Below are 24631 nucleotides of genomic sequence, written 5' to 3' on the forward strand. Positions count from 1 at the left end.
TACCAACTGGGATCAATCATTCAAATAAATGAGCCAGTTTCATTCCAAGCACCACAATGAACTATCTTCTTTTCTAGTCATGCTTTGTGACTTCTTACTAATCTTGACATCTACACAGAGTGATTCCACATATTAATTATAGACTACCTAGGATTTACTGTTTGTTTGTTGTTTGTCTGTTTGTTTGTTTGAGATGGAGTATCTCTGTGTCCTTGGCTGTTCTGGAACTCACTCTGTAGGCCAGGCTAGACTTGAATTCACAAAGATATGCCGCCTCTGCCTTGCAAGTGCTGAGATTAAAGGTATATGCCACCACTGCCTGGCATACTTGACATCTTTCAATGTGCTTAGCTGTTAACATGAAAAACCTCTATTCTTTGATAGGGACTCGGTGAAATTTGATTAATCAGTAAACTCAGAGATAACCATGTTATTTACAAATAAGAATAGTTATATTTATCCCCTTTCAAGAAGAATCATGCAAACCATTTATTTTTATGGTTCTATTGAAGGGGCCATGATTCTCAACACTGTGTAACAGATCTGGCTGTCCTGGAACTCACTTTGTAGACCAGGCTGGCCTCGAACTCACAAAGATCCACCTGCCTCTGACTCCCGAATGCTAAATATAGGGCTTTTCAACTGGCAGAGCAACAGAAAATTCCTGAGGGCTAGCCTTCACCCTCTATTATATGAAAGTCAATTTACACAAATGAAGTCTATAAACTTTCTGGGCCCACATGCATCAGGCCCTTGTCTTTGAGCAGAATTTTTAACTCCACTTAATTTCCAACATTAGTTCTTTCACCCTTCCTCTTTCTAAAGACATTGAGGAGGCCAGAAACAAATTTGCTTAATCGATTTAGATTTATTTAGTAATCCCAGTGTCCCATACCCCTTCATATTTCTTTGTCGAACTCAGAGGTTAGAATAGATTGACTTTGAATTCTTCTGTTAAGAGGGTGCTCCCTAAATGCCACCATCATCCCCAAAGTTTCAGATTAATAGCTGACATTACATACTCTTTTTGTTTACTTAGTTGAGATTTCTCTCTCTCTCTCTCTCTCTCTCTCTCTCTCTCTTTTTATTTTTTTATTTTTATTTTTAGGAAAAAACCCAAGGCTGTTTCTGATTAATCCCATACCAACTTTGGGAATCCTGTTAGAGCTGGGGATGGAGTTATTCCTCTAATTCCCTTTATTATGCACCTGTCACCAAGAGTCCCTTGTAGAACAACAGTTGTATTGAGTGACTGTAACACAGTCGTGTTGGAAGAGTTACTGAAACTGTATATGTGAAGGTTTCCCCATGAACGGTGGGTGCTATGCGAGCATCAAAGACTGCTACTGTGTGGAATTGGGTGTCATTGCTAGCCTCCTCTACATCTCCACGGGCCTCTACACTGCTTACTAAATGGGTATTTTGGTTTTACCATAAAATTTAAACTAGAGTGAAACTTTTTTGTTAAAGAAGTTGAAGCCAGCGCTTCCATATCACTTTAAAACAATGATATAGCTAACAACGTGGTTGACTTCTGGACAGTATGTGGAACTTTGGTAGTCATTCCTGTGGGACGGCCTGTGAAAGGTGCAGTTCTGGTCATGTAAGTCTCACCTTCATCTCTGCATGGTGAGACCCTGTGTGTCTCTTTGGAAGGAAAGGACCTAGATATGTGGGTCTCAACTCCGAGCCAGTTCTTCAAACGTATTTTTTTGCACAGCCACCTTTTCAGACGGAACAGTCCCTTTTTACCTGCACCGTACCTCATAAATTACACAGAACATTCCCATAATAACAGAGTTAAGTATTCACATCGAAACATGATGTTAGTGGAGTTAGGTCCAGTTCATTCTTGTATAAACCCAGGTTTCAAGATCCCGTGGTATTCTCTACTTGAGTTCTAAGCCTATTCCTACTCTATAATTTTATTCCCGATCCATAGATCATAAAGTTGTCTAATCCACTCTAAATTTTACATTAGGCATTTTAATTTCCAGTTACTTCCTTACATAGACTGTCTTTAAGGTTAGTAATTATAGGGAGAACACCCAGGGTAGTGCCTTGCCCTGACTTGCAGAGCTTTTATACGTGAAAGACTGAACAAGGACTAATAATGATAGAATAAAACTCAAGCCTTAAGTCTCCCGTCTTTCTCACTTTTTGGAGTCAACAGTACACAGAGCGCTTACTATAAGAATATTAAGCTTTCTGGGATGCTAGTTCTGTGTCCCTCATTTATACACCACCATTGCTGTTCCTCGGTTTCTAGAATTCTAAGCATCAAAATCACTAGCTTCTTCTAGCACTTTCTACTTGGGCCAGAGCCTGCAGTCAGCTGCTAAGTGAAGCCCATTGACATCCTGGATTATCTCTTCCACAGTCCTAGGTTCTCACCCTTTGTCTAGCATCACTAGGGCCATAGAGCCTGGCAAAGAGAAATAGTGCCTGGAGACACTCAAATGTGTTTATGCTGCCACTGGTGGCACTAGCACTGTCCCAGCTGGTTGGTTGTGGATAGTAGAGTCTCTTCAATCTCCAAGCCCCATGCATCCTTATGTTGAGGATGAGGATGAGTGATATTGGGTGAGTGCTGGGCTAGCCTTATGTCAACTTGACATAAGCTAGAGTCATCTGAAAGGAGGGAGCCTTGGTTGAGAAAATGCCTTCATAAGATCCAGCTTAAGGCATTTTCTTAATTAGTTTGATTCATTATACTGACTATGGTCGGTGCCACCCAGGGCTGGTGGTCCTGGGTTCTGTTAGAAAGCAGGCTGACCAAGCCGTGGAGAGCAAGCCAATCTGCAGCACCCCTCCATGGCCTCTGCTTCAGCTCCTGCCTCCGGTTCCTGCCCTGTTTGAATTCCATTCCTGATTTCCTTCTATGATGAACAGCAGTGTGGAAGTGTGAGCCAAATAATCCCTTTCCTCTTCAACTTGCTTTCTTGTCAGGCGTTTTGTCCCAGCAACAGAAATCCAAACTAAGAAGGATGTCACTGAGGAAAGCCATGGGAGTCACACTGACATGTCCCAGTACGATGCCATGCTGTCTCATGGCTGCATCTTTATTACTCTGCCACACAATCCCATGCTATCGCCCTTCTGTGTATATTTTCCCTGAAAGTCAACATGTGCAACTAGAATCATCCCTACTGGATTCATGGCCACTGTAGCGCTCACGTGGGTGGCCCTGAGTGCTGGGTTTTTCCCTTCTATGTTCTCGGTCTTTACATTAGCGCCTCCAGCCACTCTTATGGTCTTTATTTCTTCTGGAGGATGAATGATTTTCAGGTTGGGGGCTGTGGGTTGTGGATTGGAATATAAGCCACCTGTACACTTTACTTTCTCTCTTTAAAAGTTAGCTGTCTGCAAGGAAAGTGGTTTTCTTTTTGTCTTAGTCCTACAGAAGCGTGGTGGGATTGATGACCATGAGCAGGGGCTGTGATAATTACTACTGCCAGTGGCTGAGCTGGAGGGCCTAAACTAGGAGTATATTTAACAAGCCCTGAGCCTCACCACCCAGTATAATTCCATTGCTAATGAAGTTGATATTTTTTAATCTGTTGGCCTAATGTTTGTATCTCACTCTGAGTTGACTTTGTGTTGGTTAGTTTTATGTCAACTTGGCAAAAGCTGTAATCATTGGGAAGAGAAAATGCCTCATATGATTGATAAGACTAGCTTATAGGAAGTCTGCTGTGCATTTTCTAGATTAATGATTAACGTGGGTGGTCCCGGTTCACTGGGGGCAGTGCTGCCACTGGGCAAAAGGTTTTAAATGATATAAAAAGCACTTGCTGATTGAGTCAGCAGACAGTGTTCCTTGATGGCTTCTGTCTCAATTCCTGCTTCCAGATTTCTGCCCTGAGTTCCTGTCTTGGCTCTCATTAATATCATCCAGGATATGTAAGCCAAATAAACTCCTTCTCCCAACTTGTTTTTGGTCATAGTGCTTTATCACAGCAATAGAAACTGTAACTAAAACAGGTTACAAGTCATATGTGGAATAAGAATGCCACTTAAGGAGCCAATAAGGCTCCAACATTTAATCCATTCCTTTCTCTGCTCAAGCAGCCTTGATTCCCATTAACTTTTAATATGAAAGCATTCAGATATGATTGGTCCTAAATGTCTTTCTCACGACTGTGTTTTGTCTTCTTATGCTCTCTACATCTTTCTAAGACTGATCTCTCAACTCCTCTTCTTGCTACCATCTTGTCTCTTTGCTGATGTCTCTATTATCAACACCTTCTCTTCCTTATCACATGAGAAAAAGAAGCCAATTATATCTCAATGCCATGGATTGTTGACTTCCTGTCAAGCCTACAGGAGACCCAAGACTTAGTCCAATTCATGAACGTGACAAGAATACCCACCCGAGCAGAATCTATAGATACAGCTTCGGCTAGCCCAGGCCTAAGGCTCTTTAGCGACAGGGCTAATTGCATTCAAAACGTGTAGCTCATGAACTCCAGTCTGTATGTTTGAGATATTAGACATAATAAAACTTATATAAGTACTGTACTGGAAGACTGAGCCAGGAGGATATTGAATTTGTGGTCTGGATGGGCTACATAGCAAGACAAACAAAACAAAATAATATAAATGGCAGCAGAATATAATTTTGAAAGGAAAGGAAGAAGAAATATATCACATATTCTGAAACAGAGACTAACGTATTTGTTGTACTCAGACATTAAATTTCGGTGCTACACTTCCTTGAAGCCACATGAACAGGGTAACCATGGTGGATAACGTAATTCTTTTTTCCTTTCCTTTCTTTCTTTTTTCCTCTTTTTTCTTTTATTTTTGAAACAGGGTTTCTCTATGTAGCTTTGGAGCCTGTCTTGGCACTAGCTCTGTAGAGCAGTCTGGCCTCGAACTCACAGAGATCTGCCTGTCTCTGTCTCCTGAGATCTAGGATTAAAGGTGTATGCCACCACTGCCTGGTGATAACATAATTCTTTTTTTTTCAAGACAGGGTTTCTCTGTAGTTTTGGAGCCTGTCCTGTGACTAGCTCTTATAGACCAGGTAATTCTTGATTTTGAAAAACAGAAGTTAAATCACTGACAAAGTTTTCCTCAGAAAAGACTCTTTCCAACCCAGTTGGCCCTGTGGACCCATTGTAAAGATGTGGACATCAAGAGAACCATGCGCTCAACACTAGACTTGCAGAAGGCTTCGGGGAGATGTTGACGCTGCAGTTACCAACCATACACATTTTCAGCTAGTCATTAAGTAGGAAGTGATCATCTCATTTTAGTTCAACTGGATTTGAGTCAGCTAGGAGACACACCCCTGTGTGTCTATAAGGTGTTTCCAGAGAGGGCTAACTGAGCTAGGAAGACCCACCCTGATTGTGGGTGGCACCATTTATGGGCTGAGGTCTCAGACTGAATAATGGAGAAAAAAAAGCGGTGAGCTGAACACCAGCTTTGGTCTCTCTCAGTTTCCAGGGAGACTGGCACCGAGGGCCCAGGGAGACTAGCAGCTTCATGCGCCTGTTGCCATGACTCCCACCACGATGAACCTCAGACTATGAGCCTAAGTAAAGTCCTCTTTCTTTAAGTTGCTTTTGTGGGCGTTTTATCACAGTAACAAGACATTTAACTAATGCATATGATGAGGATGAAATGTTCAGGTTGACAAGCTCTGACTTGGTCTTGCTGGTGGCTATTACTATGTAGCCTACTGGCCCCAGTTCTTGGTTGTCCACTGTTGCAATCTGAGGAAAGAGGCAATGCCTGCCAACATTAACCCTTGTTTTGGTGTTACTAACATTAAGCACTCGCTCCTCCTCCCCATCCTTTCCTCCTCTTTTCCCTTCATTCTCTTCCTTTCCTCCTTCCTCCTCTTTCTCTTCCTGTTCTTCTTATTTTGATACACATTTAAGACTTCTTTAGAATCCATTACGAACCTCAGAATGACTTTAATGATCCTTCTGCCTTAGTTCTTGGGCATGTGCCACTATGCCCAGCTAATATCAAATATCTCACAGTTGTGTGTCCTATGGTCCTTTGCCTTTACCATTCTTAATAGGAATCACCAAGTCGTCAGGAAACCGAAAACCTTAACTCAAATACATAAATCTGACAGAAAACCTCTAAACAGGGACCAGGAAGAATCAGAACCTGTTGTTAAAGGATTGGACTATTTAAGATCAACAGTTTCTTTAGGACAGGATCAACTGCATCTAACTGTATACTCTATGAGCTGCATTATGTCCTGTATGTTTTGAAGTGATTAGAAGACATAAAATGAGTAAAGGCTATATAACAAGATTCATGCCCAAGTCTATGAGAATTTTCAAAAAGCTCCAGCATAGAAGACCATGGAGGATCAGCATCTGCCAGGACAGGATTGGCCCATCAAAACCATAGACATCTGAAGCAGGAGGGAGCATAGCTGAGTCCCATCACTTGCCTCCGATTCCACAAGGGTTGAGAAGAGATTAGAGATTTGTAGTGAAGTATGAATGATTTTTAGTTACTCATTCATAAAACTCTATTTATACCTTATGAAATTATCTTGGCGGACAAAATCCAGACATGCTGACTGCATCCATCTTAGGGTTCAATGGTTTTGACCCAGTTACATGCTTTTTCACATGTCAATGGTATTTGAGCAGAGGTTCAAAGGATGAATAAGGAAGGTGGGCGTGGGTAGACCAGGTAGAGGGGTTGGCATGGGCAGGACTCCTGTGTCAGAAAGGACAAGGTGCTCTGAGGAAGTCAAAGAAGATAAGGTAAGGAACACGAACCACAGTGACATTCAGTTTCTGCCTTGTTGAAGCTGCTGAATGGTGGTGCCATTTATAGAACCTGGAGTCCAGGAGAGGTCGTCTATATTTAAGAGAACTATGAGAGCCCGTGGGCATGTTGGTGGAGCTTTGGGTTGAACCCTTTGCTGCAACCCAGGGCTGTGTTATCTAACGGTGAGTCATACTGTAAATCTCTTACTGAGGGACTAAACATTGGGTGTTACAAAATATTGACATTTGATAACAAAAATCAGTATTAGAACTTAGTGTTCATTCCCAAGCATTGGGGGGAAGGGCTAGGTTGAGTTGTAGGAACGAGGGCTGACATGCTTGGGACGCTTGGTGGACGGGAATGACTGATGTGCACATCAGGGAGACAGATAGTGATGAGACTCCCCAGCTTGTGTTTGCAAAGGTGCTTGGGTAACAGCGAGGTGAGAGAAGGTCTGCGGCCTGTCTCTTCAAACCAGACCTGACCCTGCACCGATGGCTGAAACAGATACCATTGAGAGAAAGAGCAATCAGTAGTCAAATGAATGAAATACCGTGCAGAAATGAACTGACTGAATCAATTGAAGGGATGGAAGAATCAGCAAAAATTTCCAAACACACAAACATCTGTTTTGAAAGTAACCACAAGTACCCCAAATTAGGTACAGCAAGTGCCTGCATGGCACCTGCTCCCCTGGTGGTCTGGTCCCTGGGCAGAAAGCTCCTCCTCTTGCCTAGAGCATTCACCTGTGAGTCAGTCTTGGCAAAGAGCAGCCAAAGGAAGTAGAGGGGCAGGAATGTGTTCCCTTCTCCTGCGGGGCCTCAGTCTAGAAAACAGGAAATAGTGTGTGTTGCCCTGCACACTTTCATTCCTATTGCGTGTGCACAGCCCCAAGAGAAAACCTCAATTTGATAGTGCCCTGATAACTACGTTCATGAATCACTGGTCCAAGAATGATAAAAATCCAAACAATGCTAGGGAAAGGGAGAAGAGAGAGAGAGAGAGAGGCAAAACCAAACCAAACACAATTTCCATTGTGAATGACTGACTAGAGCAACATTCAAGTCAAGGTCTGACTCCTAACTGGAAAATTTTCACTACATTATGGAGAAGGAATTTGTATGTTTTAGAAGCTTAATAACTACTGTAAAGCCATCAGTTGAGTGTTTCAAAGTCTTTTAAAAATGTCCTTTATTAAGGCTAAATGTTGGTACAGGTAACCTTTGAATTTAGCTGGTCGGGCTCAGTTGATTACAAGGTGACTGCAGCCAGGAGGGGCTGGGGACCAGATGTCAGAGGCATATCTAGTCGTTTTGGCTGGGGCAGAATCTAAGGCCGTGCATGCGGCAGAGAGGCTTGGTGATGTGTCTGAGTTCAGCAGTAGTCTTTGGGCTTCGCTGGTCAACGCTGACTGAAGACGCCCTTTTAAATGCTATCATGTTTGTGTTTCTCAGTATATGCTGGTGTCTGTATCAGAAAACTACTCCTAAGTGCTTGAAGATACAGGATGGGCCAGACCTTACTTAGGCATGTTTCCCGCGTCTGTTTCTACCCAGTTAGTGACATTCTCAGGAACAACATGCTAGCAAGATTTGAACAAGCTAGCATTGCTTTCCCTACGAAATAATGGGTCCCAACAATTCTGATTTCAAAAACATGAATATAAGGTTTGTTGTCCCTGCCTATCCTTTCTTATTCCCTTATTTCCCAGCTACTTATTCCCAGTTTAGGGTACAGAAATACATCAGACTGGCACACTCCTAGCTTTGTGTTCCTCCCTGACCATCCTTCATTGAGCCATTTGTTGATTTATGTGCTCATCCATCCATCCACCCACCCTCTCGTCTGTCCATCTGTTCAAGATGTCCATCCATCCATCCATCCATCCATCCATCCATCCATCCACCCACCCTCTCGTCTGTCCATCTGTTCATCTGTCCATCTATCCATCCATCCAGCCACTCATCTGTCCATTTGTTTGTCTGTCCATCTGTTCATCTGTCCATCTATCCATTCATCCATCCATCCACCCACCCATCCATTCATCCATCCATCCATCCATCCACCCAGCCGCCCACCCACTCATCTGCCCATTTGTTCGTCTGTCCATCTATCCATTCATCCATCCATCCACCCACCCACTCACCCACCCACTTCCCTGTCCATCTGTTCGTCTGTCCATCCATCCATTTATCCATTTGTCCACCCACCCACTCATCCATCCATCCATCCATCCATCCATCCATCCATCCATCCATCCATCCATCCATGCATGCATGCATGGTTAACCAGTATCATATTTCTCTGTCTACCGGACAGATCCTGCCTAATTGGGGAGATTAAGGGAAACAGACACTCACCCCTTACTCCAGCCCTGCAAGATCTCACACTTCATGTTATACCTGAGATGGGAGCCTTTTCTTCTGGGCTTCCCTGCAGCAGCAAAGAACTATGCATATATGCAGGGTGGGGATCTCAGTCCCCACTGTGCCTCCTGGCTTGGCAAAGGGAACCACACACTAAAGGCAGGGATTTTATGGTGGCCTCCTATAGCTGATATAGGATTTGAGGTAAACACTCCACTTTAAGAAGTATGTTTTTTCATGATTGTTTAAAATAAATATTATTTCCCATAATCAATTTGCATCACTGTTGCAGAGGTAGGGAAGGTGACTTTTTAAAACGCTGGAGAACACTGAGCAACTACATGAGATCTTAGCCAAAAACCCAAGCAGTGATTTGAAATGAACACCCCGCGAAGCGTGGGGTGCAGAGTCTGGCGCACCTCTCGCATGTGACCCGGATGCGCTCGTCGCTGGATGACTGCTGCTCATCCTCCTTTTCCCGGAAGTGCTCCTGCACGCACTGCTCCTCAAACTCATGCAGTTTCTTCAGCTCCTCGTCACTGAGGAACAGCTCTGTGTGGGGGAGAAGTGTGGGACACGTGAGCACCACTTTTTAGAAGAATCGCTTTAACTATAGCTGTGCCACTGAGAATTTTATAGCCAGACTTTGATTAAGCTTTAATTCGACCCCACGAGTAGGCATTTTCCTCATTACTTCAAGTAGTTGTTAGCCTCCACGGTTCCCCCAAAAGAAAGTCTGTCTCAGTGTTCCAAATGCTATCGGAGCAAAATGGATCATGTTTTAATGAAAAACAAAAGTGAATTGCATCTGTCTGGAAAGCGAAAGGTTCCCCAGAAAACAGTTTGCACTTAATTGCATAAGAAGCCAAGCTTTTCTTTCCTTACCCTCTTTAGACGGAGCACATTCATACATTTAAAGGGGTCTTCAAGCATACGGAAGTGGAAATAGAAGAAAGACTTTTTGCGAACTTTAAGATTCTGGTCTCCATGAGTTGACTTTTTACCAACACCATTTACAATATAAGTGAGCAAGGCTCAAAGTATACCCAGAAAACAAGGAACTTTCTAAAACACCCAGCAGCTGGACTGCCGTGGTTTTCACACGCCTCGGTATTTTGATGAGGCTCTGATGGAAATGTCTATTTAGTACCTTCTTAAAAAAATTATCCCGCAAGTAAAAACGAAGAATCCCCAACGTACTCAGCCCACGGTCCCGCTCCTCCTGTTCCCCTTCTCTCTTCTTTCTGCAGCGACCACTGAGACTCATAATGATGATATAGAAGTGGCTCAAAATGATCATGGGTGGGGGCAGGACTGGCCTGTCGTGAAATGTCATGATCAGCTGGTATCGCTGGAACTTCCACACTTGATTGGATATTGACTTGACTTCAAAGAAGGTATTGCTTTAAACGAAGACAGTTTTACAGTTAGTTCCTATTGTCATTTCAGGGCTTTCTGTTCCTTGGGTTTAAATGACATCCTGAGATGGACTTAGTGCAATCTCACTGAGACAGATCCCTTGATCATCTGATTTTTTTTTTTTTTAGCCTTATTCATCAGTGTGGATTATCCACGCTCAAAGACATATCAAATATGTTGAATTTTGGTTTACACTGTTTTCTTGAAAATGCACACCAAACTGCGGATTAATATGCTCAGTGTGATATTTCATGTTTTAAAGGTACTTTGAAGAGTTAAACTTTCAATTCAAATGACTAGACGACCTACTTTTTACTGTGTAGATGAGCAGCTGATTAATAATTGAGCTTATCTGAGGGTGCACTATTTTGGATGTGGGCAATGCAATCTTTGTCATATTTTAGCTTCCAGCAGGAGTCAGTCAGTGTGTGATTGTTAGCACTGGAGCTTTAAGAAAACCCACTATTGTCTGGAGACCTTGGTTTTCTGCTTTCTCAAGCCTCAGCCAGAGCCTTGTCTTGTTACATGGTATGACTTTACAATTCTAGGGAGAGTTTTTCTTCATATTTCTCAAGTTAGAAGATGTTTTGTTCTTGTGTTCTGGTTTTTGAGACAGGGTCTCATGTAGCCTAAGCTGGTTTTGAACTTGTTGAATGGTTGAGGATGACTTTGCTCTCCTTGATGCCCTTGATTCTATTTTCAAAACCCATCTTAGATTGTAAAATAATTTTTCAACATCTTTAAAGTGTTGTCAACAAAATCAATGCATGTCAAATGGGCAGTTTTATAAAAAAAACTTTATTTAGTAATTTAAGCCACTCTACTGCTCTGAATGATAAGATTTAATATTTTATATATAAAATAATCATGTGAAGTTAGTATTTTTGTCTTCAGTAGTGAAAATGAATAAAATGAAAAGCACAAGTTTCTCAAATCTTCTGTTGCTCAGGAGACTTCTGCATAAGAAATTATCTCCATTAGTTTAGAATGCGTGCTTCAGTGTTAAAATACTAGCCAAGATTGAAAGTTCATACAGTCAAATGCTGACAATTGATTTATGACTACATTGAGCAAAATCCTATCCCTTTAAAAGTTTTAGTAAAGTTCTCTGAACGTACTGTAGGTATCACCATAACTTTCTGACCCTGAGCTGGAGCCCTTAGAGCAATGAGCGGTGGCCACGAGGCCTCTGTCGTGATCCTTACTTGAAAACAGCGATCAGGAGGTTGACCAGCAGGATGTTGGCCACCAGGAGATAACAGGCCATGAGGGCAGGTGTGAGCCAGGCACCAGGGATGCAGGGAGGGAGCCGCTTGCCTTCCTCATCATAGAGATTTTCACCACAAGGAGCTGAAAGAAAAGTTTGTTGGGGGGGCTTGTTTTGTTTATGTAACAAAAGGGATAAACATCTATTATGTGTGTTTTAAATAATCTTTTTCTTTTGGGATGGATACATATGTGTCTGTGGATGCACATCTGTGCATCTGTATGTAGAGGCCAAATGCTCTCCACCTTATTTTTGATGCAAGGTCTCTCTCTGAACCTGCAGTTTGCTATACTGGCTCCGCTAGAGCCAGCAAACCCCAGAGATCTTCCTGTCCAGTATGTGTGACTGTGCCTTGCTTTTTCATATGGGTTCTGGGGACTCGAACCCAGGTTCTCATGCTTGCACAGCAAGCACTTTACCCACTGAGCCATCTCCAGCCCTATTTAGTTTGACACAGTCTTACAAACTTGAGATCCTCTGACCACAGTGCTAGAATTACAGCTATGCACCCCCACTCTTGGCTTAATTTGATTTTTGTATCTCATAAGCAATAATTTTCTAAACAAAAATATTGAATCATATAAAGAAGGTAATAAATTTATGTTTTTACTTTGGGATAGTCATAGTGAAGCTTGTTGCATTTGTAAACATTTTCCATTTTCTTACCATTGTACCTCACTATGTTTAGAAACTTTATTGTTCATTTGGTAGTCCTGGGAAAAATGAGCACAGGGCCTTGCACATGCTTGGCAAGCATTCTACAACTTAGCTACACCATGTATATAATTAGTTTTTAATGATGGTTAAACAGACCCATTAGCCATTATTGTATCTCCCTATGTTGCCTATTAGAATCTTATTCTGTCTTTTAATAATTTTCCATTAGCCGCTAATGCTGTCTTCTTGTGATTTTCTTGCTTTCATTTTACATTAACTCTGAAAACATATTTGGTTTCCAGTGTGGCGTAGGGGTCCCTGCCACCTGCTCAGATCGACTATGGAGTCATGTTTGAAAATGAATTCTTCCCCTTCTGCTCACAAAGGAGATCTATTTCCCAAAGGGGGAAAACACGAGGATCCCAATGTGGAACTTATGGTCTATTCGCAGTCTAAAAAAGTACTGGTCTCGGGAAACCAAAGCCGTGTTTAAAACTAGGATAAGACCATCAGTAAACAGACGAGGAAAAAGATTACTTAGGAAAACCCTTCACAAACCCACCCCACCAATTCCATGTGAACTTACGATTGATTTCCATGGCGTAGACTAGACAGTCATTGGATAGGAAGTTTGCGTTTTGTTTTTCAATTGTCCCAGGAGGGGAGAAAAGAAAACAGGATGATGGGTGAGAGGAACATAAAATAATTTACCAACACAAGAATCGCTTTGCTGCTAAGATACGCAAAGATTCAAGCCTGCTAGAATAAATGAACCTATTATTAATTCTGAGAAACAGATTTCATGAATATCCATCTAGCCATATGTCTATAAACAACAGTGTGAGCTCAGGAGTTAAGCTCTGGGAAGGCATGATATTGCTTCAGATGGTCCTTTGAACTTTCGAGTGTGACAATCAAGCATTCCCTGTATCCTGCCATGAACACCTCAGCAGCGCAAATAGAGGCAAAAGTATGGGGAAGCATTCAGATGGAGAGCTGAAAACCTGCTCTGAATGATGTTACTGAAAAAGTATAGTCTTTTGTTTACCTCATTATCCTCTCTCATTAACCAATGTGATTAAAAGCATGAACCATAAAAATACCACAGCTATATCTGTAGTCCAGAAACTTCTGTCTGTTTGCTATATATATATATATATACATATATATATATATATGTTTAATTAAATTTGGGTTTAGACCAATTTCTCACCTGTATACAAGGTGTACCAACCACTTCCATCCCCACCTTTCTATTTTTCCTGTCAACCTCCCCTCCTCCCCACAAATCTCACTTTCCTATTTATTCATTCATTTTAACCCACTTAGATTAATCAGGACAACCTGTGTGACAATGAATTTGGAGCTAATCTTTAGGGTCTGGTGGGCTCAGCAGAGAACACAACTACAAACAGTGATTCCTTCCCTCCCCTGCCTTTTCCAGAATCTACTGAGAGCCAAGAGTTCAGAGGTAAAGGATCCCTGTGAACATCTCCTGTTTCCTCTTCTTGTTGGTAGTCCTTGTCTGGTGTGGTCCCTGTGCAAGTAACTGCAGTTGTGAGAAGTTGTGTAAGAACTGCATTGACTCCAGAGAATGGCATTTTGTAGTGCATCTTTCATCCCGTCTTCATGACATAAAGGGAGGGGAGCAAGAGGAGTAATGGAGGAAGCTAAGATAAATTTTCTCTCTTATAATATATATATATATACATACATATTACATATATACACACCTATGTAATATAAAAGCAGAAATGGAGCTATTTGAAGGGAGGAAGTAACCAATAAAAGAGGGGAATAAGGGGCAGGAGGATACTGGGAAAAGGACAAATAAGAGCAACGTACAATGTATGTAATGGGGAAAATGTCATAATGAAGTCCATTCTTTGGTATGCTAACTAAAACACAATAGAAAAAACAGGGAATAATACATGCTTATATAGGTAAGATACTTTCAAAACTTATTTTTTCATGAAATAATCCAGTGCCTGTGGCAGAATGAAAAATACTTTACTTCTAAATTAATGGGTGTTCTCCCATTAACACGCAGCTAAGTGATGATCATCTGCCCTGGAAGCAGGGAAGAGAATCTTACTATGAATTCTAGTCTTACGGTCTATCTGGTCTGCAAACACCTCTCCGTAGATCATCCAGTAGGGCATGTAGAAGATGTTTCGAGCCAGTTTCCAAGAAGGCTTCTCCTCTGGGTGCAAGATGGCTTGGCGAGCTACTCCAAAACTCATCAGCACCACCAGCATGATGACCACAAAGTACAGCATGTCGATCATCTGCGTAGGAAGAACACGCATTCCTCAGTACTGACTCGTGGACCACGTTCACCTTGGCTCATTTTGGTTCACTTTGGCTATTGTGCTCGCCAAAGGTGTCAGTTTAATTGTGATAAACAAAAGCTTCTTTCCCATCTTTCCTCCTAATCCACAGACTGGTAGCTTTTTATACCCCATGCAAAGCTTGTGTCTTATTCCAGAGCCCTGATGCCTTCATCTGCTTGGGCTCATTCTTGCTTCTATTTATTGCTGCCCATTGCTCCAGTTCAGTTCTAGAATGCTCCTTACCAAAGGCATTTGAATAATGTTTTCTGGTTTGCACCTAGAATACTTCTCACTAAAGGCTGTGTGTTAAAGGCTTAGTTTCCAGGTTGACACTATTGGTCAAGTCCAGGACAGAGATGGAACCTTTGAGATGTGTGGCTTTGTTGGAGACCCTTAAGTCATCAGGACGATGATTGGACCCCATCTCCTTCCTCTTTCTTTCCTCCTTGCCTTATGCTGTAAGCATGCTTGCTGCAACATGTATTCCTGCCATGAGAAGCTTCTGTGACACACACCCAAAGCCACAGGCTCAGTCAACCATGACTGTAACCTGTAATAGATGTTTTCTTTTATAGATTGTATTTTCTTACAGTGACAAAAGCTAAGTGACACACCCCTACACAGATGTTCTGGTAATTCTAAGCGCAAACAGAGAAAGGGCTGGCCATGGTGGCACATATCTTTAGTACCAGCACTTGGGAGGCAGAGGCAGGGGGTGCTCTGTGAATTTGAGGCCCTGCATGGTCTATGTAAGGATTGTCATGTCGGTCAAGGCTACATAACAAGACCCTGTCTTACAAATGAAAAACAAAGAGAGGCAGGGAGGCCTCATCAGAAAGGGGTTTCTAGGAACAACAGCAAGAGAGTATTCTTCTTAGAAATAAAGGCATGAATGCTGAGTGGAGAGCGCTCCAGATGCTAGACAGACAGAACCCCACTTTCCTCCTTTTATGTGGTGCTATAGACTGAACTAGGGCCTTACACGTTCTAGGCAGGAACTGAACTACATGCCAGTGCTAAACTACTGTAACCCCCAATGCAAACAACCCCCTTTTATATGTATGGTGCTTTGCCTCCAAGTTTTTCTCCATCACATGTATGCAGCACCTACAGATGGTGTCAAATCACTTGGGACTGGAGTTACAGACAGTTGTGGCCAACATATGGCTTCTGGGAACCGAATGAACTTAAGTTCTCTGCAAAAATAGCCAGTGCCCTTATTCATTGAGCCATCTCTCTAGTTCCTATAATCCCCAATTTTGAATGTTCCCGAGCATTAGGGTCCTGCCTGGAATTAACTAAATCACGTGTCCTGTAGCTCAAATATACTGGCTCTATTGGAGCATTTTTAAAATAATTATTATTCTGTTATCCTATTACTTGATTATTGCATAACTTAGAAGGTCACCTTTCTTCTGTACTATCCCTAACACAAACCAGTTTAGTTATGTAAGGACAACTTGCTGGGTCGTAGTTAGTCTTACATTCTGTGTCCTGTTCTCAAATAAATGTCATCATGGTTGTGTCTCAAACTAATGGCACAAAGAACATACGTCTACCACCCCAGGGCAGAGCACATGAGCCAGAGTCTGTTGGGTTATAGAGGTAAGAGCCAGGCTTGGGCCCCATTGTCACTGTTCTGCCAGAGGCGAGGAAGTTAGCAATCTGAATTGTCTATGAAAGCATTCTGAAATGGATGAAACTTCCTAACACATGAAATCCACATCCTGCCGTGAAGAGTTTCTATGATGGTTCCAGCCCCCAAGAGGCAGAGCAAGTATACTGAGATACAACTATTGCTGCTGCATTACTTTTTAAAAAATTTTTAATATTATACTCTATGTGTATGGTGCTTTGCCTGTATGTGTGTCTATGCATACAGTGCACTCCGTAGCCAGAAGAGGGTATTGGATCCCTGATACCGGAGTTACAGATGGTTGTGAGCCACCATGGGGGTATTGGGAATTGAAGCAGTCAGTGCTCTTAACTTTTGAGACATCTCTCCAGCCCCCCAACACTGAACTCTTACTACATATAAGAAACTTAGGCTTTCTTATGTCCTGGGACAGCAAAGAAGATTCTTAGAGAAAGTGGAGGATATTTTCCTTTTTCTTCCTATCAAAATATAATCAGTACAAAATCAGAACAAATTTGATAAATACTTGATCATCCTACAGTTTAAATATGTTATGGAAGGAAGAATATGTCATATATTGAGTTCCTGGTACAGAACCAGAGATAAATGTCCATATATGTGTATATAAGAATCTTCAACTCCTGGTTTCCTGTTGGAATTTATTAAGATATCAACATGCAGGGTAAATCTACATGTTAAAGCAGCTGCAACGGAAAGACCAAGTGAAATCAAAGGAAGCCACACCCACGCCTGGCCCAGCGTTCTAATGCCAGCCAAGCTATGTGGTTACTCATAGGGAGCTATTACTAACCATCTTTCCGATCATCATCACGTATGGACCAAGGTATTTGTTGACACCAAAGATGTCTAACACTCGGATGTACCAGAGGATGATGTCCACACAGTAGATGACCCGGCCGTAGCCCATGTACGGCTGGTTCTGGAGGCGCAGGATTGCCCCGACCATGAACATAGAAATGGCCACGAGGTCCGTGATGTTCCAGTACTCCTGGAGCCACACTTTGATTTTCTGGCTGAGTTTGCCCGGTTCCGACATGAGGATCTAAAAATAAACCCCAAAGAGCAGTAAGTGGAGAAGGTCCTATCAGAAACCTCATCTTCACTGGAATCCAGGAAAGATAAGATTGCTGGGACAAGCCGGCGGTGGTGGCACACGCCTTTAATCCCAGCACTGGGGAGGCAGAGGCAGGTGGATCTCAGTGAGTTCGAGGCAGCCTGGTTTACAAGAGCTAGTTCCAGGACAGGAACCAAAGCTACAGAGAAACCCTGTCTCGGGGGGAAAAATGCTGGGACATTTTAGGGCATCTGAGCCCTTTGTGACTCAAGATCTCCACACATGAATTTTTCAGGCCGAGGGTATATCTCGAGGGGGAAATTCCATGGAATCCTCTGTATTCTTCTATTCAGGGATTTTGTAGACACGGGAAATGCCTTCCAGATTGTCCCCTTCTGACTGTAATTAGAGCAGCTGCCTTTTGATTCCCTTTTTAATTACCTGGACTCGTGCCTACTGACTCACATTCCAGAACTGTAAAGAAGGAAAATTCTAGAGCAGGAGCAAGTTCTCTTACCGCAGAGGGTTGACCCACCTGGCGGAGAAGGCTGGATGGGGCTGGGAAACACAAGGCTTGCCAAAATTTCTTTTCAAGTTAGACATGAGAAATCAGAGAAAGTTGAGGCAGATTTTTTCCTCCTGCTTGAGATATTATCCTTTTGCATCACCACTGACTTAAAGGACTCTTCCACAGTGGTGCTATTCTGCCAGCAGAATGCACAGCCATACACTTGCAGTCATGACAGGCACAGTGGAGGCACGGCAGGGGACAAGGCAGCCATGTCAGAGTACCCTTTCAACTTTGAAAATCACAAGTAGATCCCTGGATCTAAGGGCCAGTGGGGTATCGACTGTCTACCAACCAACCTAGAAGGGCTCACTGTGTGTGCTGGCTGACAGCTGTCCCGTCTTTCCCGGAACAATCCTGGTAGGATCCAGATCTTGACGGAGGGTGAGCAAGATGGCTCAGTGGGTAAAGACACTTGCCATACAAGTCTGGTGACCTGAGGTTGATCACCTGGGACCCACATTAAAAGTAGAAGGATAAAACTGGCTTCCCCAAATTTCCCATTGACTTCTCCATGCGCCCCCAATTATATAAAGGTAAGACCGGCACCTTGGGAAGTCTTGGGTGGAACAGCTGGGGAAACCTAATGGAGCCCAGCTAGAGAAGAAACAGTGGGAGACACGGAAGAGGATGGAGTCTAGAATACTCAGCACTCTTGATTGCCCTGCTGTCACTTGATGACGACATCAAACTTACTCTACTGGGTGGGGGTCAATAGTCAATACAAGATAACGGTATTGGTTCTGTGTCCATTGGGTAAAGGTCAGCAACCTGTACTGTATGTATCTTCACTGTAAGCTCATGTTCTGCCTGGATATAACTTGCTGTTTGTGAGTGAATGCATTATTGTCAGGCTTGTGGGTGACAGCCCATCCCAGGTAGCACTTCCTTTTGTCTGCGGAAACTGACGCTTGGTTTTGCATTTTAAATGAAAGACCTGGTTGATGTGAGCCACGTGCGAGAGCATGTCTGTTCTTTTACAGCGCTTAGTTTAAAATCCGGACCCTTCTGTTTGCAGCAGATGCTCTGGGCCCCGCCCAGGTTCCCTGGAGCCTCTCACCAGGTGGGCATGCCACCCATTTACTGCAGGTGCTGCTGGGAGGCCCGCACCTGCCCCTTTCTGGGAGGCCCGCCCTCGGGTAATTAGAGTCACCGCTGCTCTGTGAGCCAAACATTGATGGGGGTCTGAAATTCCTCTCCCCCCCTTGCAGGGTGGATCACCTATGGGGTTACACAGAGAACAGCCTCTTTCTGGAGCCACACCTCATTCAGCTCCTTCTCCTGCCTCCTTCTCCCATTCCCTCTCGCCAAGAACTCTTCTTCCATGCGCCTCTGAAAGAAGACACCACCTGTGCGAATGCACAGTGTGATGCAAAGTCCCAAGTTATAGCACCAGTGTTGTTCCCGGGGCTCGGGAGGGGGATCTGTGAACGAAGTGCCTGTTGGACAAGCACAAGGTCCTGCATTTAGATGTCTGAAATTCACGTGAAATCTGGACAAGATGGTGTGTGCCTATGAGCCCAACACTGGGCTCGGGCAGTGATGGGGCGGGGGCTGTGGCAGAGACAGAGGAATCCCGGCTTTCTCACCAGTCAGTCTAGTCTAAGCCAACCTGTACGCTTGCCCATGCCAGTGTACCCACCCACACGGATGGATACACTCACATGCATGCAATGCATGCACACACACGCACACACACACACACACACACGCACACACACACGCACACGCACACACACACGCACACACACACGCACACGCACACACACACACACACACACACACTTTAAAAAAAGTTGCCATCTCAGTTTTAATCTCAGGTCCCAGAAGACTGCTGAAAGTTGTGGCCACTCGTACTTGCTGGCTTATGTCAAGTAGCTGGCAGAATTTGCTATAATTCCTCCATACACTTGAACCTATTTTTTGTGATCATGCGTCATTTACGTTGCTTTGTGTTTTGAACTGTGAGTTCAAAGGCAGTCAGAAGGAGGAGGCATGCGCATCTGAAGCAAGCAAATAGAATGACTCCTGACGGTGAGGCCTCACAGGGAGGGCCCTCGGGCAGCCACCGTCTGCACACAGCTCTGCATCAGGAACACTTGAAACCGAACCCAGCAGTTAGTGGAGGAGGGATCATTCTTTTCGATAATCACCTCTCGTATTTTCTCTAATGCCAGGCTCACAATGTAGGAGATGACGATCCACTCTTGAGGGGAGGGCCATCCATCCATCCGCACCAGGATAACATAGTTAAACAGCAGCAGGTAGCCCAAGTAGGAGATCTGAAGGAGAAAAGCTGGCGCTTGTGTCTCAGAGATAGCATTCAATGCTTCATCTACAAGAGGTTCTTTCATTCCCTGCTTAGTGGACACCCTTCCTCCCTGCCCATCACCAGTGCAGAGATTGAAGTAGGTTGGTGGCATCATACAACTTTGGGACCAAACAGGCCCTAGAGTCCATGTTTCACCATATGTTTGTCATGAAGTTGCAGAAATCATAACATACAAGGGACCTTTTTGCTAACTTGCTGGTGTGTCTTCTACATTTTGGGGAAAATGGCAAAGGTGACTTAGCCTTTCTGTCTCACACAGCTCGTTCTTAAATCTCCCATTGTAGACAGACAACTGAGAGTTTAGAAGAGATACCGTTTGTATGAATTGTCTTCTGAGGTCCTCAGCAATGGCCAAAGGGCACCCTCACTTTCCAACGACAGGTCTGTGATTTTCTGTGGCCATAACAAATTATCTTTTTTTGACAAGAAGGGGGTAGAATAGAGGTGGGTAGAAGAGGTGAGGCGTATGGCAAAGCTAGAAGGAGGTTCTCTGCAGCTGGCTCTCCAAAATGGCATTGCGACCAAGCTATAGTACTCCTGGCACGACACTGGGATTGCATGTAGGTAGTGATCCATCTGAAGGATGCTCTCACCTGTTCTTGTGTCCTGCCCTGCTCTTGCTACCAGTGAGCCATTCTCAGAGAGTATAGCTCTCTGGCTAGAGAATGACTCACTATGGCCCAGCACATTGTTTGGTGAGAGCTTTAGAGAAGAAAGTCTTTGTTGCCCTTCTAATTGTGTATCTGGGTTCAGCCTTGCTACTGTTCCTATTGGAAATGCTCCCTCTGGCCCATGTGTGCCCAGCTTGTGGTGCAGCTTTGAAGAGCTGCGGCCTAGCGGGAGGTCAGTGGGGTTGGGCCTTTGAAGGTAGCATGGGAACTCTGGTCCTCCTTCTACTTTCCGTTCTAGTCCTATCTGTGAGAATTGTGGTTCTGCTCTGCTGCAGACTCCCAGCTATGATGTGTGACTTTACCACAGGTCCAGAGGCACCAGGGCCAACTGACTACGCATCAAAACACCAGAACTATGAGCAGAAGGAACCCTTTTCTCTTTACATGTTGATCGGTTGTTGGGAGGGGGCAGGTTATAGTAATAGAGAGCTGACAGAAGCTATAGCCTTTTAAACAACCATGTCATTTTAGTGGAAAAAAATGGGGTCTGTGAGTTGACTCTAATTCACAGGTCATTTTTTATTTTAAAAAGTTTTTACGGCCGGGCGGTGGTGGCGCACACCTTTAATCCCAGCACTCGGGAGGCAGAGGCAGGCGGATCTCTGTGAGTTCGAGACCAGCCTGATCTACAAGAGCTAGTTCCAGGACAGGAACCAAAGCCACAGAGAAACCTTGTCTCGAAAAACCAAAAAAAAAAAAAAGTTTTTACATTTACTTTTAATTTTTTTTTATGTGTATGGGTTTTTTGCTTGCATGTGTGTCTGGGCACCATGTGTCAGTGGAAACCAAAAGAGGGTGTTGGGCCCCTGGAACCGGAGTTACAAATGGTTGTGAACCATGTAGCTGCCCGGGATTGAACCTGGGACCTCTGGAAGAGTAGACAGTACTCTTATTTACTGAGCCATCTATCCAGCCCCCGTTTTTTTTTTTGTTTATTTTAAAGTCAAACAAAACTTCCCCTAGTGTCAATTAATAGAAGTATTTTTAAAATCTTTTCCTTAAGCAAATAGAATATGTCTACTTTGCTTAATGAAGCGGCCATGTGGGGCTAGGGTAGCCAATATTCCCGCATCTTTAAAATATATGTGACAATATATTGGGATCTAATTTAAAAATTCTCAGTCCTAGTTTTTTTTATGACTCATTTTATCTTAATGAACCTTGAACACTTTTTGAAGCTCTGAAATTTTTCTTGATTCTGGTATAGCTCAGTAGTCCCCACAAGACCAAGGGCAATCGTTGGGGAGAGCCTTACTGTGTAAAACCAGAACTTGACAATGGGCGCATTGTAGAACTCGCAGATCTTTGTTCCAATGGGAATGCTCCTCTGCTTTCTGTGCTCATTCTCCTCATCCCCCTTTCTCGAGCCAGCGTCTGCATTTGCATCCTGGAAAATAGCATAGCATGTGGCAGGCAACCTGCAGGTGTGAACAGGCTAACCCCAGCACGTGGCATGCAACCCGCAGGTGTGAACAGGCCATCCCCAGTGCATGGCAGGCAGTCTGCAGGTGGGAATAGGCCAACCCCAGCACATGGCAGGCAGTCTGCAGGTGGGAATAAGCCATCCCAAGCACATGACAGGCAGACTGGAGGTGTGAATAGGTCATCCCCAGCACATGGCAGGCAGTCTGCTGGTGGGAATGGGCCATCCCCAGCAAATGGCAGACAGTCTGCAGGTGAGAATAGGTCATCCCCAGCACATGGCAGGCAGTCTGCTGGTGGGAATGGGCCATCCCCAGCCCATGGAAGGCAGTCTGCAGGTGAGAATAGGTCATCCCCTGCACATGGCAGGCAGTCTGTAGGTGGGAATAGGTCATCCCCTGCACATGGCAGGCAGTCTGTAGGTGGGAATAGGCCATCCCCAGCCCATGGCAGGCAGTCTGCGGGTGGGAATAGATCATCCTCAGCAAATGGCAATCTGTCTGCAGGTGTGAATAGGCCATCCCCCCGCACATGACAGGCAGACTGCAGGTGTAAATAGGTCATCCCAGGACATGGAAGGTGGCCTGCAGGTGGGAACTACCCCATTCCCAGCAGAAAGAGGCCTTAATAAGAGGAAATTCTTCTAGTGCTCCTATTAACAAGCCTTCTAAGTCCATGGTAAAACAAATCTAAACACTGAAAATGAGAGCCACGTGACCCTCTTGAGTGCCACGTGACCCTCTTGAGTGCCACTGACCACATTCTCCTCTTCTTTTTCTTTGCCATCTTCATTCTCCTTGGATGTCTGATAGGAGAAGTCATCGTATGTTCGGAATTCCAAGAACAGGATGGTGGGTGGAAGAAGGATCCCCATGATCACCTAGGTGATGAAGGAACAAACCCAGTTTTAAACTAAGATAATCCAAGGAGAATCTAATCTCTGTCAGTTGCTTTCTTTTGTATTGGGATGAAATACCTAAGAAAACAAGTTATGGGAGGAAAGACTTGTTTTAAATCATCATAGTGGAGGAAGGGAGGAGGAAGGGGAGAGGAGAGGAGCTGCCATCCTCGTAGAGAGGGTCGGGGCCTGAGCCTGTACTTTGTGCTTTCTCCATTTCCCCCCCTTTTATTTCATCCATGTATAGCCTATGCACTGGTGCTATCCACACTTTGGGGGGGGGTCTCCCCCTCTTGCCCTTAGTTAATCCTTCCTGGATATGCCATCATGGTCAACCCAGAGGTGTGCTTTACTGATTCAACGACCTTAGATACCAAAGCCTGGAGGCGCTTATGGTCATTAAGAGACACAATATCTGCATAAAATCTACATACATCCTTCCACACACTTCAACTCATGTCTAGGTGGCTGCTAACTTAATGCAATGTAAACGCCTGGTTAAATGCGGTTCTACTTTATTGTTTGGGGAGTAAAGACAAAAAGGACAGCGTGTGTACATTCAGTTCAGATATACTTACAAATAATTTCTTTAATAATTTCCCACATCCGTCTAGTGTGTGCATGTCACATGCCACAGTGCATGACAACTTGCTAGAGTTGATTCTCTCCTGCAACCATGTGTGTCTCAGGGATTGAGCTCAGGTTATCAGGGTGATAGCAGGCACCTTTGCCCTTTCGAAAGCCCTTGACGGGATTTTGATGTGTGTTCGGTTGATTTCAAGAACACGAAATCCTGGGAGCTGGAAGGCTGACTGTACTGTTGAAGCTATAAAGTTAGACTGCTCACTCGGGTCACCTAGGAGCCTGCGTTGTCCCCACCCTGACGATCTGTGTCTTTATGTGCTGGATACTTTGGTAGAACTGCAGGCTGTGAGAAGTTTGAGAATATCCACCGAATTTCTTTTTTTCAAAAGAGAAACAACAAGTAATGTCGTGTGTGTTCCAGACTTTAAAAAGCAATGTTTGAACATTAAATCCCCACACAGGTAAGTCGGAGTTGAGGCTTAGCTAGAATTTTGCCAGTGCGGATCTATCCAGGCTGAGGCGAACTCATTCTGCAGATCAGGCTAGTCTTAAGCTTGCAGCCTTTCCACCTCAACCTCCACGTAGCCAGGATCATGGGCATGCACCACAGTACTGCATGTAGCCAGGATCATGGGCATGCACCACAGTACTG

General features: G+C 44.0%; 1 protein-coding gene across 1 annotated transcript in view; it reads right to left on the minus strand.

The window, feature by feature from the left end:
• The window catches only part of Trpm1 (transient receptor potential cation channel subfamily M member 1), a 102364-nt gene that overhangs the window by 6969 nt on the left and 70764 nt on the right, over positions 1-24631 (minus strand). Inside the window, exons 18-26 of the mRNA XM_005357808.2 lie at positions 23254-23376; positions 22330-22461; positions 20225-20353; positions 17240-17491; positions 14573-14747; positions 13046-13066; positions 11741-11885; positions 10317-10519; positions 9536-9668 (exon numbers count right to left, since the gene is read on the minus strand). Of these exons, the coding sequence (XP_005357865.1) occupies positions 9536-9668; positions 10317-10519; positions 11741-11885; positions 13046-13066; positions 14573-14747; positions 17240-17491; positions 20225-20353; positions 22330-22461; positions 23254-23376 (1313 nt within the window). The remainder of the gene's footprint in view (positions 1-9535; positions 9669-10316; positions 10520-11740; positions 11886-13045; positions 13067-14572; positions 14748-17239; positions 17492-20224; positions 20354-22329; positions 22462-23253; positions 23377-24631) is intronic.

This window comes from Microtus ochrogaster, chromosome 22 (genome assembly GCF_000317375.1).
Source record: "Microtus ochrogaster isolate Prairie Vole_2 chromosome 22, MicOch1.0, whole genome shotgun sequence".
Lineage (NCBI taxonomy): Eukaryota > Metazoa > Chordata > Mammalia > Rodentia > Cricetidae > Microtus > Microtus ochrogaster.